Below are 21,562 nucleotides of genomic sequence, written 5' to 3' on the forward strand. Positions count from 1 at the left end.
TCACTCTCCACACTGAGCTGTTTGTTGCCTTCAATCACTGCCCTTTGTCACCAGTATGTGCTGGGGCTCACCTCCTCTGGATCGCTCTTTCTCTAGCACTTTCAATACAAAAATGCCTCGTGTTCCAGGCTAGCTGAATTTGTGTTTTGCTTTGGGCAGTTTTCTTCCAGGCGATTCTCTGTGCAGAAGTGAATCTTCATTGTGTATTTCTGAGATACTTGAGGACTTAGGCCCTTCAGTATGGCTTAAATTTCCAGTGAACTCCTTAATAGTTCTTTTTTGTTGTGTTGTGTTGTGTTTTCTTGTTGCTTTCCTGGAACTTGGAGTCTACAAGTACGATTTGGAGTTTCTCCATTTGCTCTCAGGATATTCACCTAGATTCCCACTTGGTGTGAGAAATCATAAATTCAATTGCTTTAATTGTTGTAGGGATATTGAGATTGTCTGTTTCATTTTGTATTTTGTTTGTTTGTTTGTTTGTTCATTCTCCATATCGCCTACTTATTTGTTCAGGCTTTTTTAGAAACTTGGTTTAAGCCTGTCTATAAAAAGCTCAGTGAAGCTGCTTTAAAATCCTGGTAAGGGAATTCTAGCATCTCTGTTATCTCAGTGTTGGCCTCTGTTGATTTTCTTTTCTCTTTCATGTTGAGGTATGCCTAATGTTTGGCATGACACGTAATTTTTGTTTGTGTCCTGGAAGTATAGGTTATTATGTTATGATAGTCTGAATCTTACATCAATCTTCTGTTTCGGCCTCTGTTGACACCATGGGGAAGGGATGTCTTGTTACCAGCAAGCTAGGGTGGAGATCCAGGCTCCTCCCTGGATCCTGGGGACACCACTGGTGGGGAGAAGGGTGCTTGGTACTGCTGGGTGGGAGTGGAAGCCGAGGCTCTCAGCTCAGCCCCTCTGACAGGGCAGGGTGCTGTGTGTGTCCTGTCCTCTCTGCACGGAGTAGGGCAGGTATTCTCAAATGCTTTCTGACTTAATAGGTTCCTCCTTTCCCATTCCTTTCCCTAGAGAGAATTTTCTTGAGACTTTTTTTTTTTTCCAGTGTGTATCCTTTGGCATTTTTAAGTTGCAAGCTTTTCCAGTGACCTGTCTGAAATATACAGGAGGAAACACAAACAAAATGAACAAACAAATAAGAAACCCAAAGAATAGTGAACTCACTGCTGTGTCATTCTTCAAATCCCAAGGGCCCAGCCAGTCCCCCTTCTTCCCTCCAGCTTTCAGGGTTTGAATAGCGAACTCACTGCTGTGTCATTCTTCAAATCCCAAGGGCCCAGCCAGTCCCCCTTCTTCCCTCCAGCTTTCAGGGTTCTCTTCTGTTTGTTCCACATGTAATGTCCAGAGTTGTTGGCTGTGCTCAGCAGGAAGAATAGGGAGAGAGGTGTCTATTCCATCCTGTCCAGAACCAGAAGGCATGGCTTCCTTTACGTGACTACCATCCCCTGTGCCTTCGCAGTTGTTTTTCTTGATTAATCTCATCAGAGGGTTGTATATTGTTTAGACTTTAAGAACCAAATTTTATATTCACTGATCTTCTCAGTTGCCTTTGTTTCTTTGCTTAACTTCTGAACTTTTCTTTATTATTACCTTTCCACTTTCTGTGGATACTTTCTGTTCTTTTTCTAACTTTTTAAATGGGATTCGTGACTCACTAAGTTTGTGTTTCTTTACTCCTTTTAAAAGCTATAAACTTTACTGTGAGTTCTGTTGCAGCTGTTTGCTACAAATTTTGGCATGCAATAATTTTATTATTGTTGAGGTCTGTTTTCTGATCTCATCTATTTCTTATCTGGAAACATTTAAAAAGTGTTTTGTCCAAGGGAATTGTAAAGTTATCTTTTGCTAATGATATTTAATTGCCTACTGAGTAGGAGATATGTTCTGTGGACTCCATGTTTTCAACATTTGTTGAAACCTGCAATATGAACTAAAACGTTATCAATTTTTGTTTTGTTCTCTGAGAGCCTTAGGAGAATGTGTTACCTCTGCTTGTCAGGTACAGGGTTTTATATACACACAGACACACATACGCACTATCATGTTGTTTGTGCTGTTAATATATTCTGCATCTTTATTACTTTTGTGGGGTATACTTGTGTGAACTGTAAAGGAGAGAGGTATGTTGGCATCTCCCACCAGTTGGGCGATTTGGGGCCTGTGACCTCTGACCTCACTGCTCCTTCTTGTTGCATTCTTCCTCCATTAATGCTCGTCTCTCTCCTTGACCTTCTTTCAGTCTTTCTTCTCAGTGTTTCTACCCAAAATTGCAGGCCCCAGCTCCAGCAGTCTGGTTGCGGACAAGGCTGTGCTTGTTTTTCATTGGGCTGGTCTGTCCAGCTCCAAGGCTGCCCTTTGAGCCGGACGATTGACCCACTGCATTAGGAAATGCTTTGCCGTCTTGGTGAGAGCCCCACTTTAGGGAGGTCTTGCACACTGCTGCATGGAGCATAGACACGTTGGGTGGGAGGTGCCCCAGCACCTAAGGACTCTTATGATTGGGTGGCAGGGGTGGGTGGTGCTGCCCTGCCCTCCAGAGCCCTTCACATGGTCCAGATGTCACCCAGCCCGAGGTGAGGGAGCCCTGGGGTCACATTCTCCACCCTCCCTCCAGCATTGTTGCAGCCGCAGGACACCTGCCAGGGTAGAATTCAGCGTGGCTGGAGGATTTTGTGTGGCAGAAGTAATGAAGATGGTAGGCAGGCTGGTCTCCCCGCTCCTCTGTGAGCACTGTGTGTTGGTGCTCCCTGCCGATGCTGCTCCCCGCGGCATGGTTCCACGCGCACCACAAGGGCAGCGTGGCTTCCTCATCTTAGATGTGACAGAACGGAGATAGTTCTGGGTGTTAGCCCACAAAAGTGGCAATGTTAGGGTCCAAACTCTGGTACATATGAAACCATGGTTCTTCTTTCTTCCTCTCCAGGCAGATTCATAAGAAGACTGGGTCTGAGTTTACATACATATATATAAAATTATATATAAACTTCATATACGTATATAAAGTTATAACTTTATATACGTATATGAAGTTTATATACGTATATAAAGTTTATATATATGCTTTATATATATAGTTTTATATATATAGTTTACATATATATATGCTTTATTTAAGGTTGAACAAAATTTTGCATTCATCAGAAGCTTCCTTTTATGAATTCTTAGACTTTTTTACTGGGTACCCCAGAGATTTAAGGTATCAGCTTGAATATCTTCTAAACTCTTCTCCCTAAAAGGACCATACCTGGATTCCCAAGGAGTCCACCTCCGGAGGGGTCACTGACAGTTCTGCTCTCTTATGCCTTTTGTTCATCTTAACCAGCCTTGGTTAGCAAGGGGCACCTGCCACCAGATGATCTCTTACCAAGTCATGGTTTCCTGTCTGAAGCGGTTTCCCTGACGCTGAGAGGCATGAGGAGAATGTTACAGAGAGACAGCATGCTGCCTTGTGATTGTCTGAGGTTTGAAACCTTCTGGTGAAGCTGAAGCCATTTCTTAAGAGCCTGGCTAATGCTGTGAGCTGCTTAAGCACCGGTGTGCACACGTGTGTAAGAGTATGCCTTTGCCATGTGTATGCATGTGAGCTGCTTAAGCACCTGTGTCCACACGTGTGAATGTGTGCCTTCACCTGTGTATGCGTGTGTGTGAGCTGCTTAAGCACCCGCGTGCACACGTTTGTGAGTGTGTGCCTTTGCTGTGTGTATGCATGTGTGTGAGCTGCTTAAGCACCCGTGTGCACATGTGTGAGTGTGTGCCTTTGCCGTGTGTATGCATGTGTGTGAGCTGCTTAAGCACCCGTGTGCACATGTATGAGTGTGTGCCTTTGCCATGTGTATGCATGTGTGTGAGCTGCTTAAGCACCCGTGTGCACATGTATGTGAGTGTGTGCCTTTGCCATGTGTATGCATGTGTGTAGTTTGCAGCTGAGTGCACTGCTTTTGTCTGGACTGTGCCCAGGAGGGAATGTGACATCCTTGGGGTCCTTGCCTTTGAAGCTGATCTGTTGTGGCAGCCAGTTCAGCATGTTCAGCAAGATGTTAAAGCCATTGCTCTGCTGTTACTCCCGGGGTCTCACAGCCAGAGCAGGCCAGAGGTGAGGAAGGGGATCCCACGCCTCCTTCATCTCCTCTGTCTCCTTGCCTTCCTAAACAGCTGTGTTTCCCCCTGAAAAGGGAGCTGCAGAGCATTTCCACGTGGAGATTCCATCTCTTTTGTATCCAGCTCCATCAGGGGCCTGCTCTCAGGCTCCCCTGGGCGTGTGCGTGAGGTTGGAAGAGGCGGGTCACTGCAGGAATGTGTCATTCTGTCACGTCACTCTCTCGATGTCTGGTCTCATGGGGTTCCTTACCAATTTAGGGACTTGTTAGGGAGATATCTAGAACTATATTGATAGATATACATCATGAACCAGTTCCCCTTAGGTGTTTCTAAAATGATATAAATTACCAAGGAAATAGCCTTTGGTTAAAGTTCATTATTTTCTGGTCTTGCATTGTTAGCATAGACTGCTCTCTGCTGTCTGTGCCATTTCTATTTCATGTAACTTACTGAGGTTTTCTTTGTGCCCTAATACAAGCTAGTTTTTTGTTTGTTTTTTTAACGAATGTTTCAAGTATGTTTAAGAAGAAAGTATAATCTCTATTATTGGAGTACAAAGTTTGATGTAATGTCCCTAAGACCTACCTCCTGTTACTAGCTCTCTGTCATGCTGAGTTATTTTTGACCCCTTACCTTGCCATGGCTGACAGTCATGTGTTAATGATTACTGTTCTTAGGTTTCTGTTTCTTTCCCCAACACCTATAGTTTCTGCTGTGTTTGGGGTTCTAGCAGATTCTTAACTCATATGGCTTCACCACGCACTGGGTCCTCCGGCATCAAGAAGTGCCCTTCTTGGTCTTGCTTCCTGCTTTGAGGTGAGGCTGGACCTTGTCCCACAGGGAGATTGCAATCCCTGCTCTTCAGCCTGGTGCGCTGGCCTCACGTGCTTCTGCTCATTCCTTGACACTGAGCCTTTTCAAATCACTTGGCAATTGTCATGTCTCTTGTGTAAAGCAGAGCTGGCTTTGTGAGCCAAGTGGAAATTTTTCACAGGGTCAAAACCATTTACATTTACTCATGTGTTGCTAGGACCAGTATGTCCAGTCCCAACTGCCACATAACTTGCTCCTGTATTTAATGTGTGTGTTGTGTTTTATTTATTGTGCATCTTTTTATTTTTTAAATGTGGTTTGTGTCTTTGCTTTTTTTTTCTATTGTTTTTGGCATTTAGGAAGGTCTGTGTTTTGTCCTGCTGGCTGCTGTTATAAATGACACCTCTCACTGCACCCTTAGGCCCTTGTTTCTTCCTCTGACCTCTTTATTTTGGCTTGTCTGGTGGGATTCTTTTCTCCCACCTATTTTTCATGCTTCAGTCTATGAGCTTATTCTACATTCCTTTTTTTCTGATTCATCTACCTCTGACTTATTTGCTGTATTTTTACTTTTGCAGAACAGCATGCTTCCCGATAAGAAGCTGTTTCACACCCCACCTCCATCCTTACCCTCACTTTCTCTTTTAGTCTGTGCTCAACAGATTTGTTATTTTTGTTTATGTCAAATTTCCCAGTGGTCTCTTGGCTTGAGGGAGATTCTTTTGTAGTAGGTTTGGGCCTGGAAACACAGTGTTCATTGAGTTCTTAGCTATTTAAAACTATTTCTCTAGAGCTTTAATTTTGAAGGACAGTTTGGCTGACATAAAATCCTTTGGTCACACTTTATTTTTACTTGAGTTTATGAAAATAATTGCTCCACTGTTCACTTACCTTGTACATTGCAGTCAGGAAGTCCGATCCCCATCTGATTTTCTTCCCTTTGTGAATAAGCTGGTCTTTTTGCCTGGAGTCCCAAAGAATTTTCTCTCAGTTGTAATCATTACTGGGGAGTGCCTTCAGGGCCACCGTTCTGGGTCAGTTTGTTCAAGTACATGATGAGCCTTTCAACTTGTCGATTATTTTTTTCCTAAGAACATTTCTAGGATTTTAAGTATTAGGTCTGTTTTGTAGTTTTGCTTTTCTGTTTTGGGAACTCCAGTCTGTGTTTCTTGGGTCTTTGTTGGCCTGGGCTCTGTATCTGGCAGCTTCTCTGCGCGTCTCTCACCTCTTGGTCAGCCTCATGTTCTCTTTGATGTTCTCAGTCCTCCTGCAGTGTTCCTTATGCAGTCATTACCAGTAGAGGGTGTCCAGGTGGCATCTCAAACAAAGGATTGGACAAAACGCACAAACAAAGCAAGGAAAGCAAAAGCAGGGATTTATTGAGAACGAAAGTACACGCCATGGTGTGGGAGCAGCCTGACCATCGGGACTCAGGAGCTTACAGAATTTTCTGGGGTTTCGATACTCTAGAGGTTTCCCCTGGTTACTTGGCGAATATTCTATGAAAATGAAGAGAATGAAGTGAAGTCAGAGTCATTTACTCAGAATGCACCCTACTGTAAATGGAGAGGATGCTACTTGGAGTGTGTGGTCTGTATAAATGGAGAGGATGCATATGAAGTTACAAAGGGTAAATGCCGTGAACGGAGAGGGTGAAGTGCAGTTGCAAAGCTGTTCACATCCCTGTCATTGCTGAGGAGCTTTCATTTGATTTAGTTCTAGGGAGTCAGCCTGGATGGATCAGCCTTCTGTTCCCTGCCTCCTTCTGTTGTCCTGCCTCACACTCAGCTGAATCTCTCTCTTTTGGTACCTTGTAACTTAGTCTCATTTCTAGGCTAATTGTGTCATTCTCTTTCATTTCTTTCCTGGGTTAAATTAATTCTCATTTCACAGTTTCTTGTTTTAACTGTACATTTGTGTTCCTGGTGTTTTTAGTGTTTCATTTCTGTTTCTCAGCTTTTACTCATTTTGCTTTGGACTGCAGCGCTGGGTGGGAGTTCTCAGTTCCATTAGCTGAAGAAGTTTTAGTGTCCACACCCCGTTTTCCTGTCTCAGAGCCATGAAGGACTTCAGGAGTGTCTGCGACTTGGAGAACATCATTTACCCAAAGGGATTTTGCATGCCTTTTCTCTATTTATTTTAAAAGCACTTGGATTTTCCTGCACTAGCAGTAACAGGTGTTTCTAGCTGGGAATGGGCATGCCGAGGGACACAGGTGGTTTACCAGGTTTCTTTGTCCAATAGCATCCTCTTTTGTTGGTCAGCAAAAACCTAGGTTCTTTTTAGAAAAAAACTGAATGGTGCATTTGGAGATGGATTAAATCTGTGTCTTCTTATGCCTTGCTATGCTTTTATTTCTGTAGGAAACTGAATTTCTACTCTTTCCATCCTTCCTTCCCTTTTTCTCCCAAGCTTCCAAATATGCCTTTTTTTTTTTTTTTTTTTTTTTTTTGAGACGGAGTCTCACTCACTCTGTCACACTCAGGCTGCAGTGCAGTGGTGCAATCTCAGCTCACTGCAACCCCCGCCTCCTGGGTTCAAGCAATTCTCCTGCCTCAGCCTCCGGAGTAGCTGGGATTACAGGTGCCTGCCACCACCCTGGCTAATTTTTTGTATTTTGGTAGAGATGGGGGTTTCACCATGTTGCCCAGGCTGGCCTCAAACTCCTGACCTTAAGTGATCCTCCTGTCTTGGCCTCCCAAAGTGCTGGGATTACAGGCATGAGCCACCACATCCAACCTCAAATATGCCTTTTTTTTCCAAGTCTCTCCTCTAAGACCATGCTGAAATTGAAGAAATTAGATGAAATTTGTTCACTATCAGTGAAATTAGAAAACCAGCGATGTATTTAAATTAATATATAATTTAATAAATATTGTTTTAAAATCAGTGTAGATATAAGGAAATACGTAAGTAAGTGCAATTTTATCAAAACATTTCATGTAGACGTCTCACTTGTGAAGTGGAAGCCTGCCTTTGGGTTGAGTCACCTCATTTGGGATGTTGGGGGGAAGAGCCCCAGGGGGAGCACTTGCTGGCACTCTGTCTCCACACTCACACTGTGCCTTGTACTCGAATGCTGAAGAGGTGTTGACTGCTGTGTTGAAGGCAAGAGGCAGTTCCGTTGAAGCCCAGTGCTGGCGGAGAGGCCCTGCACTGGTGCGCTCACACAGCCCTGTGTTTTTGTGTTTTAGGTTGGTAGGCTCCACGACAAAAGTCAACCCTTCTGTAAATCACCTGCTGTGGTTATGATGCTCTGAGTTCAATACGTCTGAACCTTTGCTGTCTATGGATCTGCTCTAAACCTTATAGCCTGCTTATGGGGGAAGGTGAGTTACTGTCTTTTGTTTCCATGTTTGTTTGTTTACCAAGAGTGTATATAACAAAGTCAGACTTACCCTTGACAAATGAAATCTGTTTGAAGTGACACAGTGCTGTATTTCACCCTGCTTCAGTCCACAATGTGCCCTGAAGACTATTCTGTATATGACTTTGGGAAATTGGGGATCCCTGCTTTTGATAGCAGTGAGCTGGTTGTGGTTGAACACCTTTGGGTCCAGTGCCAGGCCAGGTGGTTCTCGCACAGCCTTCCAGCTCTGCCCTGGAGCCAGCCCCGAGAAGCCAAGGAGGCACAGGTTTCAGGAATGAAGGACAAGAAGGCTGTGCTGGGGGCTGAAGATCGTCCTGAGGTGTTTGGAAAGAGTAGGTAATGAGAGCATCAGGAGTGGGGGTGCTGTTTTGGTGGTCTGGTGATACCCTGCAGACATTAGTGCCGTGGCTTGAGCTGCTACCATGAACTTCTGTTGATACAATTGCAAGGAACGTTGGATGAATGAGCAGTTGTGTTTGGAGCTTTTAACATATCCCTTCAAGAAGTGGGTCAACAAAAAATAAACGGGAGTATTAATATCTTAAGCAATATAATAAATAAGTTTGAGCTGTTAGGTATATTTTGAACTCTACATGTTACTTTCTAAGCATACAGAGAGCATGTACAGTACTAGGATGTGTACAGGTGAAGTCTGTCTGTAACATAGGGATGTATGTGTACAGGTGAAATCTGTCTATAACACAGCATGTGGAGAACATAAGGCAATTATACTGGAAATTAATAGTAAAGGAATAGCTTACATAAATAATATGCTATAAAAAACTCTTGTTAGAAATAAAATCATAAAAGAAATAAAAGAACTTTAGGGCTGAGTGATTATGAGGCAGTATACGTCCAAATTAGCATGACACAGCTAAAGCAGTTCTTAGAAGGACATTTGTAGCTATAAACACGTGTTAAGAAACATGAAAAATTAACTCAAGAGGCTGAAAAAAGAGCAAGGGAGAAAGCCCAAGGATCCATAAGGCAGAAATCAGTGAAATAGAGAGCACAGAAAAACAGAAAATTCACAGCCCTGAAAGCTGTTTTGTGTTTTAGAGTCAATAGTTAGATCTTTGGTTAAAGAAAGTGGAAGGGCCGGGCGTGGTGGCTCACGCCTGTAATCCCAGCACTTTGGGAGGCCGAGGTGGGTAGATCAAGAGGTCAGGAGTTCAAGACCAGCCTGGCCAACATGGTGAAACCCTGTCTCTACTAAAATACAAAAATTAGCCAGGTGTGGTGGTGTGTGCCTTTAATCCCAGCTACTCGGGAGGCTGAGGCAGGAGAATTGCTTGAACCCGGGAGGAGAAGGTTGTAGTGAGCCAAGATTGTGCCCTTGCACTGCAGCCTGGGCCATGGAGTGAGACTGTCTAAAAAAAAAGAAAGAAAGTGAAGGGATGATACTGGTGACAGTCGATGGAACAGAATATAGGAAGGAGTGAATGAGTGAATAAATAAATAAAAATAAATATAGATGGATGGATAGATAGATAGATAGATAGATAAAGAAATAACCATAGATACAGCCAAGAAGAAAAGTTGAGTACTGTGGGAAACCATATGCTAACACATTTGAAAACATAGGTGAAATTGATAACTTCCTGGGAAAATAGGAAGTGCCAAAATAGACTTGAGAAGAAATAGAGAACTTGGATAAGCCAATAATACTAAAGAAATTTAAGTGACAATCAAAGACTTCCATTCAAAAAAAGTTCTCAGACACATTTTTATGGGTGAATTATACCTAACTTTAAGGAACACTTGATTTCTAACTTACACAGATTGTTTCAGAAAATAGATAATAAAGCTCCCCAGCCCTGAGGCTAGGAAGAAGAGAGGCTGGTCCACAGGTACAAAGTTAAAGTTAGACAGGAGGAGTAAATTCTGGTGTTCTGTTAACAATAGGGTGACTATAGCTAATAATAATATGTCTGTCCAGATAGCTGGAAGACAGGATTTTGAATGTTATCACAAAATCATAAATGTTTACAGTGATGGATATGCTAATTTCCCTGGTTTGATCATTAAATAATGTATACGTGTATTACAACATCATACTGCATCCTGTAAATATGTACAACTATTATGCGTCAATTATAAATAAAGCTTAAAAAAAGCTGACGGCTTCGAAGGTCGAGGCAAGGAACGTGGCCTGGAAAAGACAAGGGAAAATTTCCCCAAAGCCTTCAGAAGGAACACAGCCCTGCAGCCACCCTGACTTTTGTTCAGAAGGAACACAGCCCTGCAGACACCCTGACTTTTGTTCAGAAGGAACACAGCCCTGCAGCCACGCTGATTTTTGTTCAGAAGGAACATAGCCCTGCAGCCACCCTGACTTTTGTTCAGAAGGAACACAGCCCTGCAGACACCCTGACTTTTGTTCAGAAGGAAAACAGCCCTGCAGACACCCTGACTTTTGTTCAGAAGGCACACAGCCCTGCAGACACCCTGACTTTTGTTCAGAAGGCAAACAGCCCTGCAGCCATCCTGACTTTTGTTCAGAAGGAACACAGCCCTGCAGCCACCCTGACTTTTGTTCAGAAGGCACACAGTCCTGCAGCCACCCTGACTTTTGTTCAGAAGGAACACAGCCCTGCAGACACCCTGACTTTTGTTCAGAAGGAACACAGCCCTGCAGCCATGCTGATTTTTGTTCAGAAGGAACACAGCCCTGCAGCCACCCTGACTTCTGTTCAGAAGGCACACAGCCCTGCAGCCACCCTGACTTTTGTTCAGAAGGAAAACAGCCCTGCAGCCATGCTGATTTTTGTTCAGAAGGAACACAGCCCTGCAGCCACGCTGATTTTTGTTCAGAAGGAACACAGCCCTGCAGCCACCCTGACTTTTGTTCAGAAGGAACACAGCCCTGCAGCCACCCTGACTTTTGTTCAGAAGGAACACAGCCCTGCAGCCACCCTGACTTTTGTTCAGAAGGCACACAGCCCTGCAGACACCCTGACTTTTGTTCAGAAGGCAAACAGCCCTGCAGCCATCCTGACTTTTGTTCAGAAGGAACACAGCCCTGCAGCCACCCTGACTTTTGTTCAGAAGGCACACAGTCCTGCAGCCACCCTGACTTTTGTTCAGAAGGAACACAGCCCTGCAGACACCCTGACTTTTGTTCAGAAGGAACACAGCCCTGCAGCCATGCTGATTTTTGTTCAGAAGGAACACAGCCCTGCAGCCACCCTGACTTCTGTTCAGAAGGCACACAGCCCTGCAGCCACCCTGACTTTTGTTCAGAAGGAAAACAGCCCTGCAGCCATGCTGATTTTTGTTCAGAAGGAACACAGCCCTGCAGCCACGCTGATTTTTGTTCAGAAGGAACACAGCCCTGCAGCCACCCTGACTTTTGTTCAGAAGGAACACAGCCCTGCAGCCACCCTGACTTTTGTTCAGAAGGAAAACAGACCTGCAGCCATCCTGACTTTTGTTCAGAAGGAACACAGCCCTGCAGCCCTGCTGATTTTTGTTCAGAAGGAACATAGCCCTGCAGCCACCCTGACTTTTGTTCAGAAGGAACACAGCCCTTGCAGCCACGCTGATTTTTGTTCGGAAGGAACACAGCCCTGCAGCCACCCTGACTTTCGTTCAGAAGGAACACAGCCCTGCAAACACCGTGACTTGTCTAGTGAGATCTGATTCAGACCTCTGACTTCTGGAAATAGAAGATAATAAATTTGTGATGTAATTTGTAACATCAGCAATAGTAAACTAATACAGTAACTTTTATAGAAAAATGGGTGAAGGATCTGAAAGACAGTTTACAGAAGAAGAAGTACAAAAGGCTGGTGAAGAGATGTGCAAACTCACTTCTTGTCTGAGAGATGCAGAGTGACATGGCGTGTACACTTCCCACAGCTGAGACCAGCAGGAGCGGGCAGTGGACTCGCACCAGGCATTGGGAGGAGATGCGGAAAGTGCACATGCCGCTGGCCAGAGGGGGTGGGCTGGCATGTCTTCTCTGGAGCCTGCTGTGACCTGGCATGCTGTCCTGCATCTCTGTGGTGACAAAATCTCCACGGGGTCATGGAGACAGATGCACACAGCATCTCCTTGTTGTGCTCCGTGGATGTCGGGGTGGAAGGTGACCTCAGTGCCCCTGCCTAGAAGAGTGAAAACCTAACTGTGGCAGAAGCCAGATGCCGTGGGTTGGTTGTGCCAATGGCCCTTAAAGGCAGGGCTGGCGTTACTGGTGGAGGGTGTCCAGGTTCTTGGCGTTTTGAAAAAATAATTGGACAAAACACACAAACAAAGCAAGGAAAGAATGAAGCAGTGAGAGCAGAGATTTACTGAAAATGAGAGCACAGTCCACAGGGTGGGAGCAGCCCGAGCAAGCAGCTCACGGGCCCCAGCGACAGAATTTTCTGGGGTTTCAATACCCTCTGCAGGTTTCCATTGGTTACTTGGTGTACACCCCTGTGAATGGAGAGGGTGTTCCTGTCATGGCTGAAGTGTTTGCATTTGATTTAGTTTTAGGAAGACCTTAGGTTTCTTCCCTGCAGGCCCTCTTCTCCTGCCTCACTGGGTTAAAAAGCTAAGAAACATGAGTAGTGTTAAACCATTCTGCCTGTGTGAGTACAGACGCATGCATAGGAAATTAAATACACACATACTTTGCAAGAGCATATGTGAGTAAGAGTCAGGCACTCGGTATTTTAGAATGGGCTCCTGCGTGGTGGCAGTGGCAGGTGGTGGTGATAAGGGCCGGTGAGAATAAAAAGGAGCGATGATACGGTGCAGGAGCCGCTCCCAGGAAGCGGTGGTGCCGACGTGTCATAAACTGATATCCGCATCTCAGCCTCTGTGCACGAGGCTAGGAAGAGAAAAGATTTCCAAAAAGGTAAGAGTGGGGCGGGGGGGAAAAAAAGCAAAGAAACACAAAGAGCAGCATCCGTTTGAAGTTGGGCCTGGGAGAGAGATGGAAGGGGTGGGATGAGGCCTCTACGTTTCACAGCTCAGTAACCTGGGCCCTGAGAGGCTGTGCGGTTTGTTCCATGCAAGGGCCAGCCTGGACTTGCAGGCTCAAATACGACTCCTCCTGCCCTGCATGTGTGTCAGCTACCACAACTGCTTTTTTAAAATTTATTTTTGTTTTTATGTTTAGTTGTTGTAAAATGTACATAACATAGAATTTTCCATCTTAACTATTTTTTAGCATACAGTTCAGGGATATGCTGGGCAGCCATCACCACCATTATCTCCAGAACTTTCTCAACTTTTTGAACTGAATCTCTGTCCCCATTAAACCCTCCCTCCCCCAGCCTCTGGCACCCAGGATCCTACTCTCTGTCTCTAGGAATCTGACTGCTCTAGGGACCGCTACACGTGGAATTATATGGCATTTGTCTGTTTGTATCTGGCTTCTTTCTTTTAGTCTACTGTCTTCAGGGTTCATCTACACTGTGGCATGTGTGAGAATGTCCTTCCTTTTGAAAGCTGACCGATATCCCGTTGTATGTAAAGACTGCAGCCATCAGTGGACAGGAAGCCTTCACCCGTTTGGCTGTTAGGAGCGGTGCCCTTGTGTGTGCCTATCTCAAGTGTTTTATTCTTTGTGATGCTATTGTAAATAGAAGTGTTTTCTTAATTTCCCTCTTGGATTGTTCACTGTGAGGAGAAGATGCTCTTTGATGAGACTGAAATGAAGCTGCGTGTGGGCTCTGGGTGGGTGGAGCAAGCACTCCGAGCCTCTGCCCCGCGGAATGCAGTGGTCTGAGAAGTAAGTAGCAGGAGTGCTGGAGGAAATGGAAACTTACAATCTCTCCTGCCTGAGTTCACAGCAGGCTGAAACCCAGAAGCTGGCAGAAAGCTGACAGAGAGCTCCAGGAGGAGCCTCTCGGAACAGCTCGAAGAGCAGGAAAGGGGACCCTAGGCAGCCTTATGGCGACAATAGTGGTGCCAGGAATGGCCAAGGGGGTCCGCAGGGGCCCCCAGGCTTTACCACGGAGGGAGGGAGCCTTCCTCTCCAAGTCTGGCAGCGATGCCCAAGTGGCGCGATCCCCCAGTGCCTTCTCTCTCTCTGCGCTTTCCCACAGCTGATCCTGGAGGAGTGCACCTGGGAAGCCAGTGCACAGAGCTGGAGCTTCCCGACTGCAGGAGGGAAAAGAGGAATCCTGGGATCTGGGAGGCACAGGGAGGCCAGCACAGACGCAGGCTCCGGAAGCCCACGGAGAGGGCTGGGCATTCTCCCACACTCATCCCCAGCTTCACATACACACATCCGCCCTCAAACAGCCCATCACAGACCTTGAGAACCGCACCATGGGGTGGACTGCTGCCCAGTTCCCAGACCCCACCAGCACAGAGGGGGGCATGCGTGGGAAGGCCTGGAGAGCCCTGCAAAGACCGAAACAACCAACGTGGGAACCACATACAGAGCCCCTTAGAATTGAAGCCTGAACCCACCCAGGCTGGTTGCCTCCTACATCTGAGATATAAATGCTCTCTCTGGGATTTAAACGAGACCCAGGGCTGCCTCCGTACCCCGCCACCCTAGGTCTGTGCTGCAGGCCATGCACTGTGTGGGGTCAGGCCCACGTGTCTGTCTGCCTTCTGCCCGGGATCCAAGTGCCCAATGGCCTGAGGGCCGGACCCCACACAGGCACAGAACGCGCTGCAGAGGTGACAGGCGGGTGGAACCCAGGGAGACAGAAAACCTCCTGCCAGGGAAGTTGCTCGGCTTGGAGAGAGGACTAAACTCTGACCTTTTTCCTCTCTTGCCCAAATTCCTATCTAAGGAGCCTGGGGAGTCACACCGTACAAACCGTAACATCTCATGAGATGGGTTTTATTTAACCCAATATAACGTGGCTTTTCAATCTGACTGTAGCTTCACATCACATGACAGATAAAGTAGGAAACAGAAATATTTTACCCCAAAATATGTTTATTTGCCATATTTTGAAATGGGCCTCCAAAGCCATCTTTTATGGGGGAAAGTTTGCATCTGTAAAGAACCTGTATTAACATAACTGGATCTTTCCCCTTCCAGACCCTCCCAATCCTGAGGAGCCTGGCTGAGAGTCTAGTGCCTTGTGAAGGTCTGAATAGGAAACATTTGCCATGTATTGCCTCTAAGGGTGGACACCTATGAGATTTCATCCACATAATAAGGACCTTGGTCTCCACAGCCCCTTCTCTTAACCCAGACACTCCTTTCTATTGATTCCAGGCCTTCAGATAGTAACTTAACTTATTCAACCAAGTACCCATCAGAACATCTTTTAATTCATCTGATAGAGCTTGGATATTTGCCCTACCCACATCTCACATGGAAATGTGATCCCGAGTGTTGGAGGTGGGTCTGGTGGGAGGTGTTTGGGTCATGGGTGCGGCTTCCCCATGAACGGCCTGGGCCATCCCCTGGTGATGACCGAGCTCTTGTCCTTGAGTTCACAGGAGACCTAGTTGTGTAAAAGTGTGTGGCACCCCCCCCCCCCCGCTCTGCCCAGGAGACGTGCCTGCTCCTCTGCCTCCCGCCATGATCTCAAGTTTCCTGATGTCAAAGAAAAAAGTCCAACTCTGTAAAATATTTGAAGAGATTTATTCTGAGCCAAATCTGCATGACCATGGCCTGTGACGCAGCCCTCAGGAGGTCCTGAGAACATGTACCCAAGGCAGTCGGGTACAGCCTGGTTTTATTCACTTTAGGGAGGCATGAGACATCAATCAAATACATTTAACAAATACATTGGTTTGGTCCAGAAAGGTGGGACAACTCAAAGTGAGGGCTTCCAGGCTATCGGTAAATTTAAACATTTTCTGGCTAACGGTTGAGTTTGTCTAAAGACCTGGGATCATAGAAAGGAAATGCTCAGGTTAAGATAAAGCATTGTGGAGACCAAGGTTCTTCTGAAGTCTCATAGTGGCTGTCCTTAGAGACAGTCGATGACAAATGCTTCCTATTCAGACCTTTAAAAGCTGCTGGACTCTCAGTTAATCTCTTCAGGATTGGGGGGGCCTGGAAGAAAAAGATCAAGCTATGTTAATAGAGATTCTTTACAGATGCAAATTTTCCCCCACAAAGGACGGCTTTGTAGGACCATCTCAAGATATGGCAAAGAAACATGTTTTGGGGTAAATTATTTTGTATTCTTTGTCTCATAATGTTATGCCAGGTTGGAAAGTAAGTCACAATATAGGGTTAAATAAAACCCATCTGATGAGAATTTATGGTTTGTAGAGCATGACTCCCCAGAACCCTTAGATAGGAATATAGGCAAGAAAAAAAATCAGAATTGAGTCCTCACGGAGGCCCCTCTCCAGAAGCCAAACAGATGCCAGTGCTGAGCCTCCTGTATGGCCTGTAGAACCCTGAGCCAGCTGAACCTCCTTTCTTTATAAATTACCCAGCCTCAGGCATTCCTTTATGACAATGCAAGAACAGCCTAATACACCACCTATAACCCCCCCCACCTTTGAGCTGTCCTGCCTTTCTGGACCTCAAAGCAGAGCACACCTCACTATATCTCCCTAAACCATATAAAACCAGGCTGCACCCCAGCCACCCTGGGCACAAGTTCTTAGGTTCTCCTGAGGCTGTGCCTCAGCCATGGTCACTCACATTTGGCTCAGAGTAAATCTCTTCAAATATTATTTCGTAGAGTTTAGCTCTTCTTGTTGACAGGAGCCAGCATGTACCAGTGACCAGAAAGCCTCAAGCCCTGGTGCTGGCTTCTCTGCCACTCTTGGACCCATGAGCCCTGGATGGGATGGGGAAACAGGGCTGCCCCCCAGGGCCTTGCTCTCCAGTGTTGACGGAGGTGTCATGGGAGAGGCTCGCAGAGGGCAGGGGTGTTGGCTCCCCCCACAGCCAAGCCAGGCCTCCCCCATTCCCACACCCTTCCACTGACCATGCTCCTCAGACCCACCCTGCACTCCTGCCTTGCGGGCCATGCCCCAGGGAGCCTCATGGACCTCCCTCACCTCCCTCCAGTCTCTGACCTGTCAACCAAAATGGGATTGTGGCAGATCTTAATCCGCTCAGAGGTTTATTTTGCCAAGGTTGAGGACTTGCCAGGGAAAGAGAGACAGAAGTTACTGTAGGACCTGTTGCCTGGGATTTTTCCGAAGAGACTTTTAGGACTTCCGTATTTGAAGGGGAAAGAGCTGGTGGGAGGCGGTAGAGGACCTGTCATGTACGCACGGTCTCTCCAAGAATCTGCATTTCCCATAAGGTGAAGTAAACCTGGAGCAGAGGAAGACATGCACGTGTCTCGGGCTGGGCGGAGGAGGGACGGCTTCTGGTCTTGTCTTAGTCCTGTACCTGTGAAGATAAGCTGTTTATTGACACTGTCAGGGTGAGAGTCAGCAGGACACTGCCTCAGGGTACAGACTGGGGCCCAGAGGGCATTTCCGTGTGGGCAGCTGGTGAGGGAGGCCCCTGGGGAGCCTCGCAGCCTTCTATCTGCAGCTGTCTGCTTAGGACCAAAAGGAAGGCCACCTTTGCATGACTCTGTTCCCAAACTGAACTCCTCGTCATAGTGGGTTTGGGGTCCTGAGATTTTATTTTCCTTCCACAGTTCCCAGGTCCCCCTTCAGTGAGGTCTTCCTGATGGATGCTGATATGGTCTGGCTGTGTCCCCACCCAAATCTCATCTTGAATTGTAGCTCCCACAATTCCTACAGGTCATGGGAGGGACTCAGTGGGAGGTAAGTGAATCATGGGGGCGGGTCTTTCCCGTGCTGTTCTCGTGATAGTGAGTAAGTCTCATGAGATCTGATGGTTTTCTAAAGCATAGTTCCTCTGCACGTGCCCTCTCTTGCCGGCCACCATGTAAGACGTCACTTTGCTCTTCCTGCATCTTCCACCATGATTGTGAGGCCTCTCCAGCCATGTGGAACTATGAGTCCATGAAACCTCTTTCCTTTATAAATTACACAGTCTCGGGTATGTCTGTATTAGCAGCGTGAGAACAGATGAATACAGACGCCATATAAAACCCCAATCCAGCCTTTCCAGCCTTGTCTGCTGCCACCAACTCCTGCTGCTTGTCCACTCCTTTGCTGGTGTCACCGTCCTTGGGATGTGAGCTCTGTGAACGCCCGGCACTGTGCTGTGGTATCAGCAGGTCCCCGACCAGGAGCAGCTGAGCCAGGAGGGGCCGTGCTGCAGAGGTGGCCAGCGGGTCAGCCGGTCCGGGAGGGGCCGTGCTGCAGAGGTGGCCAGCGGGTCAGGGTACAAGGCCAGAGAGGGTTCTCTGAGAGAGAATTGCATCATATGGGGGTTCCCCTGCATGGCTATGCATCAGAAGCAGGGATGAATCCATTTCACACTCTCCCCATTTACTGCTTCAGAGCCCCTGGGGAGGAAAACTCCCAGGTTGCCCAGGAAACTCCAAGGTGGCCCTTGGGACCCGGACAGCTGGCCTTCCACTGGCTGCCAGCCTCACCCTGGCTCCCTGCCTCTGCTCAGGGAAGGCCATTCCTAACACGCGACATCTCCCCTCTTGGAGAAACCACTAGGGGCAGCCGTCAGTGTGATGGGTGGGCGCCTGGCCCTGGAGCGGGCTCCACACTCGGCTGGACACCTCCCTCTCCAGGGCCTGTTCCAGCACTGAGTGCGCCTTCGGGGATCGTGCACCGTGAGCAGCACAGCTGGACCCCAGGTGAGGGCACTTCACCTCCCAGGCCTGGTCTCCACACCCGGGTCACAGAGAGACACGTCAGCTGAGGAAGCAGGGCAGGCGGCCTCTTCCTTCAACACCTTTAACTTCCTTTAAATGGAGAAGGGAGGCTGCTCCTGGGGAACACAGAGGGCCGCTCCACTGTGAAACCACAGCAGCTGTGCACCAGGAGGGGCCTCAGGGACCAGCCAGCCCAGGGATGGCCGGTGCCCCCACCCTCTGACAAATGCACCCAGGAGTCAAGCATGGGGTGTCCTCGGCACCTGGATTGGAAGGTTCTTGCCATCGTGGATGGGGTCTGACCTCCTGGACTTCGGTGGGTAACTGAAGGCCCCAGCACGCAGCTTCAGAAAGACCAGAGCCAGGCCCAGGTGCCCTCTCCAGCCGACAGCCGGGCTGTGGCCTCTGGGCTGCTTCTCCTTCCTGTGGCTTCCAAGTCCCAGGGTACATCGGTGCCCTTCTGTGTCCTGGCGGTTTTAGAGGAAAGGAATGAAGCAGCTGTATTCACATACATGTAGTAAATGTGAAATTTTCACAGCAGCACCATTAGGTCTCTAATTTTATTCGTCGAAAGTTGCGTGTTGGCAGGAGTGATATGGCTAACAGCAGTTAGGACTGTGCAGCTGACTTGATTGACATTTTATACCATGTTGCTGTCTGTGTTGAACACGCAGTTGGGGCTGCAACTTACATGGCCTTTTATCCTCTTTCTACCGAAATGGTTGGAAAACAGAAGGGTTCCATGGAGAAATGGCAGATTCTGGGTGGGGAAGCACAAATGAGCCTGAGCACATGACAGCCCCAAGGCAGAAAACCCATCGCCCTGGAGGGACACCGAAGCCCACCTGAAAGAGCCTCTCATGGCCAACAGCAAAGATCATGCGAGGCTGCGTGACGGCGCAGAGTAAAACAGGCACAATGCAGACTGCGGGGGAGATGGACAGCCCTTCCTTACACAGGCAGTTACACACACATGATGCAGCTGTGCCCCTCCGGCCGGCAGCGACCCCTCCCCTGAGCGTGGCCATGGGAGCAGGATTGGTAGAGGAAACAGTGTGGCGAGGAGCAGCCCTTGGCAGCGACCCCCGTGGAGGTGCAGTGCTCGCCTTGGGTGCAGATGACTGTGTTCGGCCTCCATTCCGAGGCTGCTGGCAGTGACCCCTCCGAGCAGGGCCGCTCTGTACCTCCCCTCGCCCTCACTGGGCTCTTGGCGGCACTGAGCCAGCGGCTCCTCCTGCCCATCCTGGGCCCTGTGGAGGCCCCTGCCCCAGTTCCCCTCCTGCCTCTGGGCTGCTCCTTCCCAGTCACACCCTCAGCACCTCCCTTCACAAGCGCTGTGGCTTGGTGTGCAGCCGCCTCCATGCCTTCTCACCTCTGCCAGCACCCCCTCTCAGCTGCTGCCTGGTCAGCTTCCTTCTCCCCACCGCACACAGCAGGTGAGAAGGCCGCTTACCCACAGCACCCACCTGGGCCTCACATCTGCTGGTAGCCACCCACCTTCCACCCCACTGGCAACCAGGCCCTGCCTGCCTGTTCTGCTTTGCCTTCCAGCAGGCTGTTTGTGAACACCACAGGCCTACCCACGCCAGCCTCAACGCTCCGTGTCCAGTCCTCCCCCAGCCACCTGGGGCAACAGCCTGGGCCCTTGCCAGCCTGGGTGCCAGCCCCACCACCCAAGCTTTAGGGCCAGAGCACGCCTTGAGTGATTCTGCCATTGTTCTCCCCATCCGTAACAGGAACCCCACACCGAGAGCTGCTCAAGATTAAATTAGTCAGCAGTGCCAGATGCAGAGCGAGAGTTGTCTTAATGTGGCCACCGTATCCTCCTCCTCTTCTTCCCTGACCCCTCCGTGTTCATAAGCTCAGTGCTTGCAGACAGCACTGAGGGCAGAGCCTGCCCAGTGGAGAGGAATGGACTGGATGGCGCCAGCTGGGCCTGCTTCTCGCCCTCCACTTCAACTTGTGCCTCCTTTGGCCCCAAAATTATAAGTACAGACTACAAAGAAATAAGAGAGAGACAGAACGGGATCCACTCAAAGGTCATGGTTTCAGTCCATTTCTGCTGCTAGAACAAGATACCCAACACTGGGCAATTTATAAACAGAATCAATGTATCACTCACCGTTACGGAGGCTGGCAATCCAGGATCAAGACTCTAGCAGGTTTCGCGCCTGGGAAGGGTCGGCCTGTCTGAGACAGCACCTTGAACGCTGCTTCCCCTGGAGGCCACGAACGCTGTGTCCCCATGGTGGATGGGATGTAAGGGTAAAAAGGACCCTGCTAGTTTTCTTGAGCCTTTTTATGAGGCACTGGTCCATTTCTGAGAGCGGAGTCTCATGGCCTAATCACCTCCTGATACCATCACACTGGGTCTTAAGTTTCAACATAGGAATTGGGGCCGGGGGGGACACGTACATTTAAATCATAGCAACAAACATTACATTATTAGTTACTGTAACAATTCAAAATACCTGGAATTGTCAGTCATTGCAGATTTTTATGCATCAGAATAAATGCATAAAAATGCACAAAATGCAATACCGTGGGGAATCTGCTCCCTTTTATGCAGACTTCAATATAGTAACATAGAAAAATATTTCATATATAATAGCAAGAAAAACAAACATGGTTGGTTACTATTTTT

The 21,562-nt window shown here is 47.9% G+C and overlaps 1 protein-coding gene across 50 annotated transcripts in view; it reads left to right on the plus strand.

Moving 5' to 3' along the window:
• PCBP3 (poly(rC) binding protein 3) overlaps positions 1-21,562 on the plus strand; it is a 310,671-nt gene that overhangs the window by 207,143 nt on the left and 81,966 nt on the right. For 49 of the 50 annotated variants that reach the window (XM_055105323.2, XM_055105313.1, XM_055105322.2 and 46 more), the window contains one exon: positions 8,115-8,249. In XM_055105323.2, the coding sequence (XP_054961298.1) occupies positions 8,240-8,249 (10 nt within the window). In that variant the 5' untranslated portion in view covers positions 8,115-8,239. Of the gene's footprint in view, positions 1-8,114; positions 8,250-17,835; positions 17,945-21,562 lie in introns of those variants that run through there. The other variant, XM_055105324.1, reaches the window with a different exon arrangement.

The sequence above is a fragment of the Pan paniscus genome, chromosome 22 (assembly GCF_029289425.2).
Source record: "Pan paniscus chromosome 22, NHGRI_mPanPan1-v2.0_pri, whole genome shotgun sequence".
Classification (NCBI taxonomy): Eukaryota; Metazoa; Chordata; class Mammalia; order Primates; family Hominidae; genus Pan; species Pan paniscus.